The following is a 13799-nucleotide window of genomic DNA, read 5'->3' on the forward strand; positions in this document are numbered from 1 at the left end:
CCCTATCTGTGAAATAAGGAAACTGAGGTCCAGAGAGGGGAACCAACCTCCTGGACATCACACAGTTGATGCGGGACACGGTAAGGGAGGCCACTTTAGAACCCGCTGGAGCTCCCCATTTGCTGGGATCCCGGGAGAACCTCTATGGTCAGGTCCTTTGGACAGAAAAAATCCCTGGGCTGCGGGGTTCCCATGGTCCACGTGCCCAGAGTCGGTGCAACTCGGGAGAGACAATCAATCCGGGAGGCTGTTGGCTTTCCCTGGAGAAAGGACTCACGAGGGCAAAGCCTGCCCTCCATTCCTTCCGTATCTTTTTTCTGCTCCCTTGCCAGATTGCTGGAACTTGAACCTGGTCCAAACTTCATCCAGAATGAGAGTCTGTCTCCTTAACCAGCCGTGGCTGCTGCCCAGATGTTACTGCTGGTACGTGCCGCACGTGTTGTGAACCGTTAAAGGCGCAGGACCCTGGTTTCCCCGGGAAGGTGCAGAAAGGACTGCGGGGCCGGAAGGCAGTTGTCTGGTGCCAAGGGGTGGCAGTGGTTTTCTCACTTTCCTTCTTTTATTCATTTCCTTTGCTGAGCCTGAGCCAGCGAAGGGTGCCGGCCTCTGCCACACCCCGCTGCCAGTCGGCCCTCAACCACCTCCTCCTCCCCGTTCACATCCGTCAGCCAGTCCCATTGGCACTTAGCCCCTTTAATAGCAATAAGGATGGGATTTCCAAGCTGTTCACTATTCAGTGAAAATAGAGAGATACAGGTGTATATTGTATGCTACAATTTCTGTGAGTGGAAAATAACGGCGGTTGCTTCTAGGGAGAGGAACAGAGTAACTGGGGTCGGGAGAGGGGACAACGTCACCCTTCCCCTCCTTAGCACTCTTAATAGGTAAAAATGGTGAATGGTTATTTTCAGCCAGGCATTATGCTAAATGTATCACAAGCTTGTGTCACTGAAGTCTGAGAGCATCCTACTCTGTTTTATAATCCCCACTTTATGGGTGGAGAAACTGAGGCCCAGAGAAGTCAGCTGACCTGCTAGCAAGGGGTAAGGCCGAGATTCAAAACCCAGAAAGCCTGATGCCAGTGTCCTCCATACTCTTGGCCCCTGGCTTTGTTGTGGTTCTTTTTTATTTTTTTACCCCCCCCCTTTTTTTTTAAGATTTTACTTAGTTATTTGACACAGAGAGAGTACAAGAAGGCAGAATGGCAGGCAGAGGGAGGGGGGAAGCAGGCTCTCCATGGAGCAGGGAGCCGGATGCGGGAATCGATCCCAGGACTCTGGGATCATGACCTGAGCGGAAGGCAGCCGCTTAACTGACTGAGCCACCCAGGCGCCCTTTGTTGTGGCTCTGTTGTTGACTCTGGGCTGTGATTCCCTCCTGGGGTGGAAGGGAGAGTGGCAAGAGAGTGAAGAGCACTTAATGATGCTTCCTTTCGACCCAGGAATCTGTTTCTAGGAACTGCTCCCCCTGGGAGTAGGCCAAGGTATATGTCTATTACACAGCTGATTGTAATAGCAAATGTAATTATGTAGGTTGACATTTACCAAACATTCACTATGTGTCATGTACCTTGCATTCCTAGCCTGCACGAACTTATTTATTCCTCAAAAACACCAGGGGCACATGTTCCCGTCATCCCCATTTCATAGTTAGAATCAAGCCTGGTCCCTTGTTCTCACCACACTGTGCCACCCAAGGACTTCTGCCTTCCCAAGGGGGCGTTGGATGGAGCCTGTCTTTCTAACGGTAGGTCATGGATCCCTGCACCTCCGTGAACACATTCTGTAAGGTCTGTGAACCAGGTGGGAATTAAGAAAGTTTATGGGGGTGCCTGGATGGCTCTGTGGTAAGAGCGTGTGACTCTTGATGTCAGGCTAGTGAGTTTATGCCCCACACTGGGTATAGAGATTACTAAAAAAAAATAAATTATTAAAAAAATTGTGTTTATGCTTTGATAATAACCTTGAAAAAAAAAAAGTCAGCAAACTGTAAGATCACCTGGACAGCTACCTTCTCAAAGGACGCTGGCAGTCCAGCTCGGTAAACGAATCACTGTCTGCTCACAGCCCACAGGAAGCCACCTCAAATGACTGTTTCATTTTCAACAACTGAAAAGCACTGTCCGGTTTTGGAATGTCCTGAATCCAAAGTGGAAACAATCGCTGCATTGTCCGCCCCTGTGCTCGTATTGAATTTTTCCCCCAGAAACAAAACAGAATTTCTCTTTTGCACGGATGATTCACAATTTAAAGGCATTTTCAAATAATGAGACTTTAGTGTTTCATATCATTTCGTGAATTAAAACTCAGGGTGACATCAAAAAGACGACTTGGTGTGGTAGAGAAATGGACAGTCCTGGGCGGGATTCGTGTGTCTGTATGCTGAACATGCAGCCAGACAGGTCTGGAAGAGTTGCCAACAAAGTATTTCCTAAAAAGTCTAGTTTACAATGGTTACTTTCCTCTTTCTTTCTTTCCAACCTTGCTTCGTTCGTACATTCCTTCCTTCCTTTCCTCCTTTCTTCTCTATATTTTTTTGCAGGGAGGATCGTCATTTTTACAGAAAAGTCTCCTTTTTATTTTTTTTCACTCTTAGGGCTGTTGAATCCATCAGTAGCAAACTGGGCCCAACACGTGTTCAGTTTGGCTGGCTCGGTACTTTTTTTTTTTTCTGCAAGTGTGTGGGATGCTTCCAATCCCCACCCCAGACCCCAGCCCTCTCTGGGACTGCGCTTTATCTGTCTGGGATACTACGGTCCAGCCCGGGTGGCGCCCGCCGCATCCTGGCCGTGGCTCCGCCCCCTTCTCTCTGGCCCGCCCCTCCCTCTTCCCTCCGCCCCCTTCTTTCCTGCGTGTCGCAAAAGACCCGGCGGCGCTTGACGGCCGGCGTTGTTTGACGGCCGGGGGAAACAGAGAAGGAGGAGGAAGCGGCGGTGTCCGCTGCTGCGGCGGCTACGGCAGGGGCCGGGGTGGGTGCCGCGGTCCGGGCCGGGGAGTGAGGCGCGGGCGGCCGGGCCGGTGGGCTGGGCGGCGGGCCCGGCGGCCGCCCCCGCGCCGCGCCTGGCGGCCCGATGTGGCTGCAGCAGCGGCTTAAGGGGCTGCCGGGACTCCTGTCGAGCAGCTGGGCCCGCCGCCTACTCTGCCTGCTCGGCCTCCTGCTGCTGCTTCTGTGGTTCGCCGGCTCCGGGGCGCGGCGGGCCGCGGGCGGCCTGCACCTACTGCCCTGGTCCCGCGGCGAGTCGGGCGCCGCCGAGCCCTCTGCCTGCCTGGAGGCGGCCACCCGCTCCTGGCGCGGCCTGCGGGAGCGCGGCGAGGCTGTTCCGCTGGGCCCTGGAGTGCCGGCCCTGGTGGCCAACGGCTTCCTGGCACTGGACGTGGCCGCCAACCGTCTGTGGGTGACTCCTGGAGAACGAGAGCCCGCCGTGGCGCCGGACTTCGTACCCTTCGTGCAGCTGCGCCCGCTCAGTGCGCTCTCCGAAGCGGGAGAGTCAGTGCTGCTGCTCCGTGAAGGGCTGCTGCGCCGAGTGCGTTGCCTGCAGCTTGGGACCTCGGGTCCTGGCCCCGCGGTCGCCGCCCCGGGGCCCGCCTCGGCCTCCGGCCTGGTCACAGGATCCGGCCGCGACTGCGTGCTTCTGCAAGAGGACTTTCTGGCGCATCGGGGCCGACCCCACGTCTATCTGCAGCGTATCCAGCTCAACAATCCCACGGAGCGGGTGGCCGCGCTGCAGACTGTGGGGCCCACTGCCGGCCCGGTCCCCAGAGCCTTCACCAGTACCCTGGAGAAGGTGGGAGATCATCAGTTCCTTCTCTACTCAGGCCGGTCCCCGCCTTTTCCCACGGGGCTGGTGCACCTGGTGGTGGTGGCGGCCAAGAAGCTAGTGAACCGGCTCCAAGTGGCTCCCAAGACGCAGCTGGACGAGACAGTGTTGTGGGTGGTGCATGTTTCAGGCCCCATTAGCCCCCAGGTGCTCAAAAGCAAAGCATCCAAGGAGCTCAAGGTGCTCCAGGATTTGGCCCGAAAGGAAATGCTGGAGCTCTTGGAGATGCCAGCGGCTGAGCTCCTTCAGGACCACCAGCACCTCTGGGCTCAGCTCTTCAGCCCAGGTGAGGCCTGGCCAGTTCCTGGTCCATAGTCCACACCTTACACCAGGGAGTACCAGGGCCACCGCGGAGATACTCCGCTAAAGTGTACAGAGGGGACATTGGAGGGGAGTAGTGGGGTGGTCTGATGTGAGATTCTAATGAAAGAATGAGCATGAAAGACAGGTCTTATTGTTCTTGTAGATGAGGACTGATATGGAGAATGGATGTGGGGCTCAGTTTTTAAAGGAAAAATCAACAGAGAGAGGCCTGGCTGTCCCCAGATTCTTTCCTCAGTTTCCCACAGTCTGGCTGGTGACAGGCATGGGCTTTTTTCTTTGTTTTTAAGAGAACTCTGTGCCTAATGTGGGGCTTGAACTCACAACCCCGAGATCAAGAGTCCTGTGCCCCAGGCGCCCCCGAGGCAGGACTCCCACTTGGCTAAAGTGTGCCTTGGCCAGAGTGGCTGCACCTTTTCACTGGGAGGGAATGGAACCCCTTCTCCAGCAGGTTGGGATGGGCAGGTCAAATGAAAACTTCTTTCCCTCGTTGACTGTTGCAGTAAAGGAAATCCTGTTCTAGATGAGAAAGAGATGTTGGTTTCCAGGGTGCTTGTTGTCTCCATTCCTATGTTTACTTGCTCAACGTGTGTTTAATCCACTCAGCAAGAATTGATTGGATCTTGCCAGGGACTGTTCTCCCCATATGAGGGGTATAGAAGTGAATAGAACAAAGTTCCTGTTCCCCTGGTGCTTGCTCAGATTCTGGATGGGAGGAAGATGATACTGGAAAAGGGCAAATCTAAATGAGTAAGGAAGAGAACTTTTCGGAATAAAATGTTCGGTAAAGTTAAAAGTACACGTGGGAGGCTGACGGGGTGAGGGGGAGAGTAGGGTTAGCTCCAGTTGCCGGGGACGCCTCTCCGAGGAGGAGGCACTTAGCTCAGACCTGAATAGCAAGAAAGCAGCCGAGTGGAGGGAGCCAACAGGTCAGAGGCCCTCGGGCAGGAGCAGGTGTGGTTGAGGCCAATGCGGCCGGCAGATTGCAGGCGAGGGAAGGGATCGCCAGATCCTGAAGGGCCTTGTCGACCTCGGTGAGGATGGTGATTTGATTCGGGGTGTGATGAGAAACGAGCAGAGACACCCCCAGCTGTACATTTTTAAAGCTCCCTCTGGCTGCTCTGTGCAGACTGTGAGGGAATGAAAGTGGGACACGGAGACCCCACGTGAAGATTTTGCAGGAGCCACGGGTGGAAGAGGAGGGTGGCTGGGACCAGAGCTGTGGCCACTCTGGAGACAGAAGTGGGCGGCTTCTCATAACTTTCGGAGGTGGCGCCAGCAGGACTTTGCATGGACGGGGCATGGGGCGTGAGAATTTGAGAGTGACTCCTAAATTTGTGGGGAAGGCTTGAGCAAGTGTCCGGAGATAGTCTGCTGGAGGATTGGCTTGGGGCTGGAACCACGTCGGGTTCAAAATGCCTGTCAGGCATCCGGGTGGAGACACCCAAAGGGCAGCTAGCTGTTTGAGGGTAGAATTCATACAGATTTGAGAGATCGGGTGTTCAGATGTTATTTAAAGCTACAGGGCTGGAGAATGAGATGTTAGCAAGGAGCAAGCTGAGACGGCCAGGGCGCTGATGACTGTTCTGGAGGCAGAGGGCTTGACTTTGGCCACGTCCTGGCCCCATCTGTGTTCTTCTGGGCACTGGCAGGAGGCCCCACTTTGAGCAGGATTTTAGGTTTCGGGCCTACAGGGTCAAACTGAATGACTTTGTCTCCTCCTTGGGGGAGACCGGAGCTGCCGTGTGCCTCCTCGAGGCCAAAGCTTCCTTCTCTTGCTGCTCTTCATGTCATGACCTTGGCCTCCCAGCCACACCATTCCTCCTTAACCGTGCACCCTCTGTGGCATTACAGGTGTGGAAATGAAGAAGATCACGGACGCCCACACCCCGTCGGGCCTGACCGTGAACCTGACGCTGTACTACATGCTCTCCTGCTCTCCGGCCCCCCTGCTCAGCCCCGGCCTGAGCCACCGGGAGCGCGACCAGATGGAGTCGACGCTCAACTATGAAGACCACTGCTTCAGCGGCCACGCCACCATGCACGCCGAGAACCTGTGGCCGGGCCGCCTGGCCTCCGTCCCGCAGATCCTGCAGCTCTCCGACCTGTGGAGGCTGACCTTACAGAAGCGCGGCTGCAAGGGGCTGGTGAGGGTCGGCGCCCCTGGCATCCTGCAGGGCATGGTGCTCAGCTTCGGGGGCCTGCAGTTCACCGAGAACCACCTGCAGTTCCAGGCCGACCCCGACGTGCTGCACAACAGCTACGCCCTGCATGGCATCCGCTACAAGAACGACCACATCGACCTGGCCGTGCTCGCGGACCCCGAGGGCAAGCCGTACCTGCACGTGTCCGTGGAGTCGCGCGGCCAGCCCGTCAAGGTGTACGCGTGCGAGGCGGGCTGCCTGGAGGAGCCCGTGGAGCTGACCTCGGCGCCGCAGGGCCACATCTTCCCGGTCATGGTGACGCAGCCCATCACGCCGCTGCTGTACATCTCCACCGACCTCACGCACCTGCAGGACCTGCGCCACACGCTGCACCTCAAGGCCATCTTGGCCCACGATGAGCACATGGCCCAGCAGGACCCTGGGCTGCCCTTCCTCTTCTGGTTCAGCGTGGCCTCCCTCATCACCCTCTTCCACCTCTTCCTCTTCAAGCTCATCTACAACGAGTACTGTGGGCCTGGGGCCAAGCCCCTCTTCAGGAGTAAGGTATAAAGCCCCTGTGTCTTCAGAGCCCCAGGCCCTGGCCTTGTGTTCTGTCCGGAGCGCAGCACAGGGGAGGGCCCGGGCTGCACTAGGTCTCCTCCTTTTTTCTTTTTTGAAGATTCTATTTGTTTATTTGAGAGAGCACGAGAGTGAGAGAGAGAGCGAGCTAGAGAGCTCGTGAGCACAAGCAGGGGGAGCAGCAGCAGAGGGAGAAGCAGGCTCTCCGCTGAGCAGGGAGCCCGACGAGGGGCTTGATCCCAGGACTCCAGGATTGTGACCTGAACCGAAGGCAGACACTTAACCAGCTGAGCCATTCAGGCACCCCTGGGGTCCCCTTCTAAGCCAGTACCCTCCACCCGCAACACAGAGAGGAGTGTGTTTCGAGAGGATATCAGAAAGTGCCCTCTCAGAGGAGACCCTAGGAAGGGACAGTGGTGGGTAGCTGTCTGCTGGCCTCCCAGGGACAGTTCCTTGCCCCAGTAAATCGCAGCATTTACGAATTGCAACAAGCCCCTACGTTGACCCAAGCCTCCATGTAAGCTGCAGCGGGGGGAGCCCTGTCTTCACCTCGAGGGCCCCGTTCACTGCCCTCACTGTGCATCAGCTAAGGGGGTCATCTTGTCAGTGCAGGGCACGATCTTTCCCCACCCTGTTTCCTGAAACATCTTTGCCCCCAGGAAGCCGTGACTTCGAGCATGGCCACTGTGGGACTCTCAGCTGAAATGTGTCTTGGGGATCAGGCTCAGCCTCGGGGAGGCCGCCTCGTCTCCCTGCCAGCCAGCCAGCCAGCCCTCCGTGCTTTCTCGCTGCCAGGATTTCCCGGGAGAGGGAACAGAAGGGTGTCCATTCTTAGCAGTCACAGGAGAACGTCCCTCAGAGGGAGCTGGGCTTTCTTCCCTTTCTTTCCCCTCTTGTCGGACTGGTGAGTGGAGAGATACATGAGCTCTCGATCTGTGCTCTCAGTGGTTAAGGAGCCTGTGCCAGCTCGGGAGAAATGCCTCATTACCTCCACAGAGGGCTCGGTGCCTTCTGGTTTCTAGTTTCTGGCCGGCGGCCAGGCTGAGAAGCAGCAGCACTCCGCCCGAAGGAGTGGGGGAAGGTCTGAGCTCTGACCTGAAGAACACACGGAAAGTCACATGAAAGATCTTTCCGAGCCGGATGAGAACAGGGCCTCACAGGCTCTGAGGTAGGCAGGCGCTTTCTGCTGCTGCTTGGTGGGTTTCTGGCTACACGCATCCACCTTGGGTTCCCCACCTGATCCGGGATGGGGGCAAGCCAAACCCCTAATTTGGGGGTGCTCCCCGCCTGGCCCTCCGTTTCCTCTGGCTCGAGCTGGGCCACAGCAGACCAGAACCCGGTGAACACCGCGCCAGCCCGCGGAGGTGTCCAGGCCACGGACTCCATGGCGGCTGTGGCACGTCCCTGGGCCAGGAGCGGCTGCAGAGCCCGATCGGAGCCTGGGCCGGGGGCCACCAGGGTCGTCTCCGTCCCCTGCTCCCTCTGGTAGTCATGTAGCTTCCCCAGGGTTGGTGGTGAAGAGTAACAACCTGTTTTGCTCCTTGAACAGGAGGACCCCAGTGTCTGAGCGTGCCAACCGCCCCGCTTTCAGCCCCGTCTGCACCAGACGCCCAGCACTGACAGTCCTGCCGCGTCAACAGGGGCCTTTGAGAGCGCCCGCCCTTTGTGCCTTGTTGGGGACACGGTGACGCAGAGCACGTGTGGATGTTCAGGAGTCGGCCTCGGGGAGCAGGAGGGGAGGCCCAGTGGACTTTGTGTAAGCTTTCGACTCAATAAAATGAACCTAGATGGAAAATACTTGAAATTGAACTCACTCCTTCCGCTTCCCCGCCCCCTTTCTTCTGTCCCAGGACATAGATCCCCTTTTGAAAAGACTTGTCTAGGAGAAATTGTGTTCTCTTCCTAATTTAATGTGTTCTTTCTCGACTGAATTTTTAATTTATTGTTGTTGAGATCTGGTGGGCGGCTTTGGCGTCCACTTGCGACAGTGAGTGGCGGAGGTGACCTGTGACCCAGGCCACCCCCTGTGCGGAGGGCGGGTCTCGGCTCACCCTGGGTTTGCACATTGTCTCTCATCATGAGCCTGTGGAGATCTGTGCTTTTGTATTTCTGGGCTTTACGGGAGGTGTTTAACTTTCTAGTGATCGATGATTGTTGGGTTTTGAAATACCAAAGCTTCTTTTTTGTTCTGTTTTTAAATAAATCTCTTTCAAACTTCCATGACCGGTTTGTGTGTGGTTGAAACCCGGAGCTGTGGGGTCTCCCTCCATCACCAAGCTTTTGGGGTGGTGTCCGAGGCAGAAGGGCCAGCCACCTGGCCCTGCCCTAATGACAGATTGTTTCCCCATGACTAACTCTCCTCAGGAGATGGGAGGCCGCCTCCTTTGCTGTTCACCCCCGGGGCGGGGGTGGGGAGCTCAGGACCTAGGTCATGGTCCCCGTGTCACAGGTGCCACAGCCCAACTCACCCTGGAAGCCCCGTCTCCTCGTCACCAGCTGAATGTCGCCCACAACTGCAGGCCGGGAGAGAGAACAAACAGGCATCTCCAGCTCGACCAGGAGTCGCCCTGGCCCCACGTGCCTCCCCATTCCACACTGGGCAGTGATGCCCTCCTCGTCCCCCCATGAGTCATCGGTGGGCCTGCCTGTTAAGGGGAGCAGGAAACTAGTGGGGCGCCATCAGGTGTGTGGCTTAGGGTGTGCCTGGTTGTGGTCCCGTGAAGCTGGAAGACGCCAGACAAGAGCCCCACTTCAGGGCCCCCCCACTCCCCTGCTGTTCAGCTCGGAACCTGGCCTGCTGGAGGTGAAGAGAACCGCACGTACCCGTGGCCGAGAAATTCAGCTTGAATGCCTGGAGTCTCAGTAAACGACTTGTGAGGGACGGCATTGGGCGCTCCCTGTGTGCTGGGGACCGTCCATGGGCAGACCTCCCCGGAGGAGGTGAGGTTGGGGGTTTGAGAGCAGAGGAAGCCACTTGGGGTGCGGAGGCTGCCAGGCCGTCAAGGCTGGGGTTGCCAGGCTGCAGTGGGGCTCCTTCCCCCACCCCCACCTCTGGGGGCTTCCTCCCCCGAGCAACCTCGCTCCCCTTGGCGAGGCATCAGCAGCCCGCCCCAGGAGCCCCAAGAATGACAGGTGTGTGCCAGGAGCAGGGGCCACCTGCACAGGGAGGGAATGTAGGTGGCCTCAGCCTAGCGGGGTCGCCTTGCGCTGTCCTTTAACACCTCTCGGAGGGACATGCAGAGGCTTCGAGTAACCCTGACCTGCCCTGGAGGCCCCTGCGGGTGTGCAAGCCCCTCGGGAGCTTCCCAGGTGTCCTCTGAACCTGGTCCCTGTTCCCAGAGGGCGGGAGGGACTGAAGACGAGGCAGGCCACCGCAGGTGGGTGGGTGGCAGGTGGAATAAGAAGGAAACTTGGGGCGCTCAGGTGGCTCCGTCAGTTAAGGACCTGTCTTCATCAGTGGGTTAAGCCTCTGCCTTCGGCTCAGGTCATGATCTCAGGGTCCTGGGATCAAGCCCGCATTGGGCTCTCTGCTCAGTGGGGAGCCTGCTTCTCCCCCTCTCTCTCTGCCTGCCTCTCTGCCTGCTTGGGATCTCTGTCTGTCAAATAAATAAGTCTTTAAAAAAAAAAAAAAGGATCTGTCTTCACTCAGGCCATGATCCCAGGGTCCTGAGATCGAGCCCTGAGTCTTGGGCTCCCTGCTCAGCGGGAGGGTCTGCTTCTCCCGCCACCTGCCACTCCCCCAGCTTGTGTGCTCTCTCTAACAAATAATAAAATTTAAAAATCTTTAAAAAATATATAAAGAAAGAAAGAAAGAAGAAAGAAAGTTATCTGTGATTTGGGGGGCACTGTCAGACGAGTGGGTCCCCACACCTGCCCACCTACACGTTAAAACTTCTCCAGAGGCCTCACCTGGCCTCAGACACGAGCTCCGTCACCAATCACGGGGCGCTTGGAGCAGCTTCTGGGAGCGGGAAAGGCGCTCCGAGCCCACCTCCAGGGACGGGGAGGGGTGAGGAGCCTCTGAGGTCCCCGGTGGTCACATCCTCTCCACAAGCATCCGAAACCCCCTCTCCCCTCCTCTCAGCCCGCTTTCTACCGTCAGCTGCAGCTCTGAACAGGTGCGGGTTCCTGACCTTGACCTCGAGTAGCTTCCCCTTTCCCTTTGGGAAGCTGCTCCCACAGGTGTGTGCGCAGCCTCCACGCAGGCGAAGGCTGACATTTCTCCGGGAGCCCTTTACCCAGGGGAGACAGACCTAGGGGGGGACAAACGCTTCTCTCTCTGCCCCTGGGTGGAATGTTCTGGGACTCGTGCTGCGCAGCAGCTCCTCAGACTGGCCCAGCAGGGGGCTGGCCCCACTGCTCACGGGGGTGGGGGACTCAATAAGCACCCTTGACTGGCTTTCCCTCTGTTCGTTTTACCCTGCCTCAGTCTCCCGCTCCTGGCCCCTGGGGCCTCATTCCAAGTCAGCTACCCACACCCGAGCTTCTGCCTCAGACTACGACACTAACCACGAGGCCCGCAGCTCCTGGGGGTGGGTTTTTCCAAAGGGACTTGGACTCTCCCAAAGGCATTGGTGTGGGCTGAATATGTCCTCCAGGTTCACATGCTGAAATGCTCACCCCCCAGCGTGGTGGAGTTCGGACGGGCCCTGCGGGAGGTGACTATGTCATGAGGGTGAGAGCCTCCTGAATGGGATTCGTGCCCTAATCAGAGGGATCCCAGGGAGCACCCTCGTGCTCTCCCGTGCACAAGGAGAGGCAACAATAGGCACCTGTAACTCAGACGCGGGTGCTCACCAGGCCCCATGTGCTGGCTCCCGATCTCGGGCTTCCAGCACCCAGAACTGTGGGAAATACCTTCCTGTTTTGCCTAAGCCCTAGCCCCTGGACCCCCTGTTAGCGGAGCCCGAACTCCGATATGTTCAGCCATATTCGTGCAGCAGAGCCGTGGAACTTTCTGGAGGTGAAAACTAACCAAGGAACAGCGATTCCCAGGATCTTAGATGGAGAAGAAACCTTGTAGCTCTTCCTCTTCAGGAGTCTGTAACCAGGCTACACGAGATCATGCACCCCAGAACGGCCAACAGTATGCATTTCCTCCCCCCCTCCACGAGAGGTCCTGTAGCTTTCCTCAGATTCCCAAAGGATGCCTGACTTCAAAATAAACAAGGCAACCCATGCTTTGGGGTCTGGCTTTTACCCTCCCCAACCCATCGCGGGGAGCAGCTATGGTCTGAGCTTCTGAAGCCTGGCTCGGGGCCTGGAGATTGGGTGGTTCACACCACTTGCTGTGGGGCAGATACCCTCCCTGCAGAAAGGAGTCTGCCCCCGGCACAGGCTGGGCAAGCAGCTTCACCCTAAACCAGCTACTGCCGTCTGGCACTCCTGGTTCCTGGGAGCCTCTCCTCTGGACTTTGGTCAATGGAAGCTTTGGATAAATCATTGGATTCAATAAACATTTATTGCGACTCTTCTAGCTGGGCCCGCACCTGGCCTATGGGTGATGAAGGGGGAAAGATTACATTGGATGAACAGCTACTGTGTGCTTGGCACTAAGTTTTGCAAAGACGGTGACTCTGTCTTTTCATCTCTGGCTGGCCAGAAACTGGATGTCTGAGGAATGTTTGTTGAATTACATTTGTATGCATTATGTCATTTAATCCTTGTGTTTGGGGTTGTGAGTGACAGGAAACCTTAATTATAACTTCCTCAGAGCTGAACCTGGGGTCAGTCTCCACCCACTGGACAGGGCATAATAGGAAAGAAGTAGTTTCCCAAAGGAAGTTTGGGGCACTCTCATCAGGAAGGAGGAGGAGTAGCTGCTTGGCGGCAAAGCACACGTGGCCAGCACACCCTGCAAGGTAAGTTTCATTCCCATTTTGCAGATGGGGCAAGTGAGGCTCAGACCTTAAGGCACTAAGCCCTGGAGGAGGGGGGAACAACACAGATGCAGTCTCTGACCTCTGGGCCTGCACAGTGTGAAGTGGGGACACACAGATAAGAGGTCAGAGTGCGATGAGCATGGGGCTGGCATGACCCTCTGCCGGAGGGTCAGGGAGGGCTCCCTAGAGGAAGCAGAAATCTGCAAGCTGGAACCTGACGGATAATGGGCTCCCCCAGGCTAAGGCATGGGAGAGGGCCGTCCAGGCGGTGGGCAGAGCCTGAGTAAATGTACAGAGTTGGGGATGTTTAGGGATGCACCGGCACAGTAAACATCAGATTTGTCCCGAGTGTAGACTCCTCGAAAGGAGCAAAATGGGTGACAGGTTAGAGAGTTGGGGGGGGGTCTCTGGGTGACAGGTTAGAGAGTTGGGGGGGTCTCCGGGTGACAGGTTAGAGAGTTGGGGGGTCTCTGGGTGACAGGTTAGAGAGTTGGGGGGTCTCCGGGTGACAGGTTAGAGAGTTGGGGGGTCTCGTGACAGGTTAGAGAGTTGGGGGGTCTCTGGGTGACAGGTTAGAGAATTGGGGGGTCTCTGGGTGACAGGTTAGAGAGTTGGGGGTCTCTGGACCTTTCTTTTTATTGATCTTTATGGAGGTTATTGATCTTTGACTTTTTTCTCCCCCCTCCCTCGCAGTCTAGATCTTTTTTTTTTTTTTTTTACGATTTTATTTATTTATTTGACAGAGAGAGATCACAGGTAGGCAGGGAGGCAGAGAGAGAGAGAGGAGGAAGCAGGCTCTCCGAGGAGCAGAGAGCCCGATGCGGGGCTCCATCCCAGGACCCTGGGATCATGACCTGAGCCGAAGGCAGAGGCTTTAACCCACTGAGCCACCCAGGCGCCCCTGCAGTCTAGATCTTTGACTTCTAAAGGCAAGGGGTAGGTAGGCTCAGCCCTAACTCATGGCAATGACAAGATCACAGGTGACAATTCCTCCCATGGACGTGGCGCATCCTCTTTTCTTCTTACTGTTATAATTTTCGCCAATCTTTACAGGTT

General features: G+C 56.6%; 1 protein-coding gene across 1 annotated transcript; it reads left to right on the forward strand.

Annotated features, from left to right (window-relative positions):
- Nucleotides 1-2902: 2902 nt before the first annotated feature.
- KIAA2013 (KIAA2013 ortholog) lies at nucleotides 2903-9079 on the forward strand. Its single transcript, XM_046025298.1, has 3 exons — nucleotides 2903-4103; nucleotides 5993-6846; nucleotides 8411-9079. The coding sequence occupies exons 1-3, from the start codon at nucleotides 3071-3073 to the stop codon at nucleotides 8426-8428; spliced, it is 1905 nt and encodes a 634-aa protein (XP_045881254.1). The 5' UTR covers nucleotides 2903-3070; the 3' UTR covers nucleotides 8429-9079.
- Nucleotides 9080-13799: the final 4720 nt, after the last annotated feature.

Source organism: Meles meles, chromosome 1, assembly GCF_922984935.1.
Source record: "Meles meles chromosome 1, mMelMel3.1 paternal haplotype, whole genome shotgun sequence".
Lineage (NCBI taxonomy): Eukaryota > Metazoa > Chordata > Mammalia > Carnivora > Mustelidae > Meles > Meles meles.

Coding starts and splice junctions, on each gene's coding strand:
- KIAA2013 (XM_046025298.1), top strand. CDS start 3,071: ATGTGGCTGCAGCAGCGGCTTAAGGGGCTGCCGGGACTCCTGTCGAGC. Junction 4,104..5,992: donor GGCTCAGCTCTTCAGCCCAG/GTGAGGCCTGGC, acceptor GTGGCATTACAG/GTGTGGAAATGAAGAAGATC.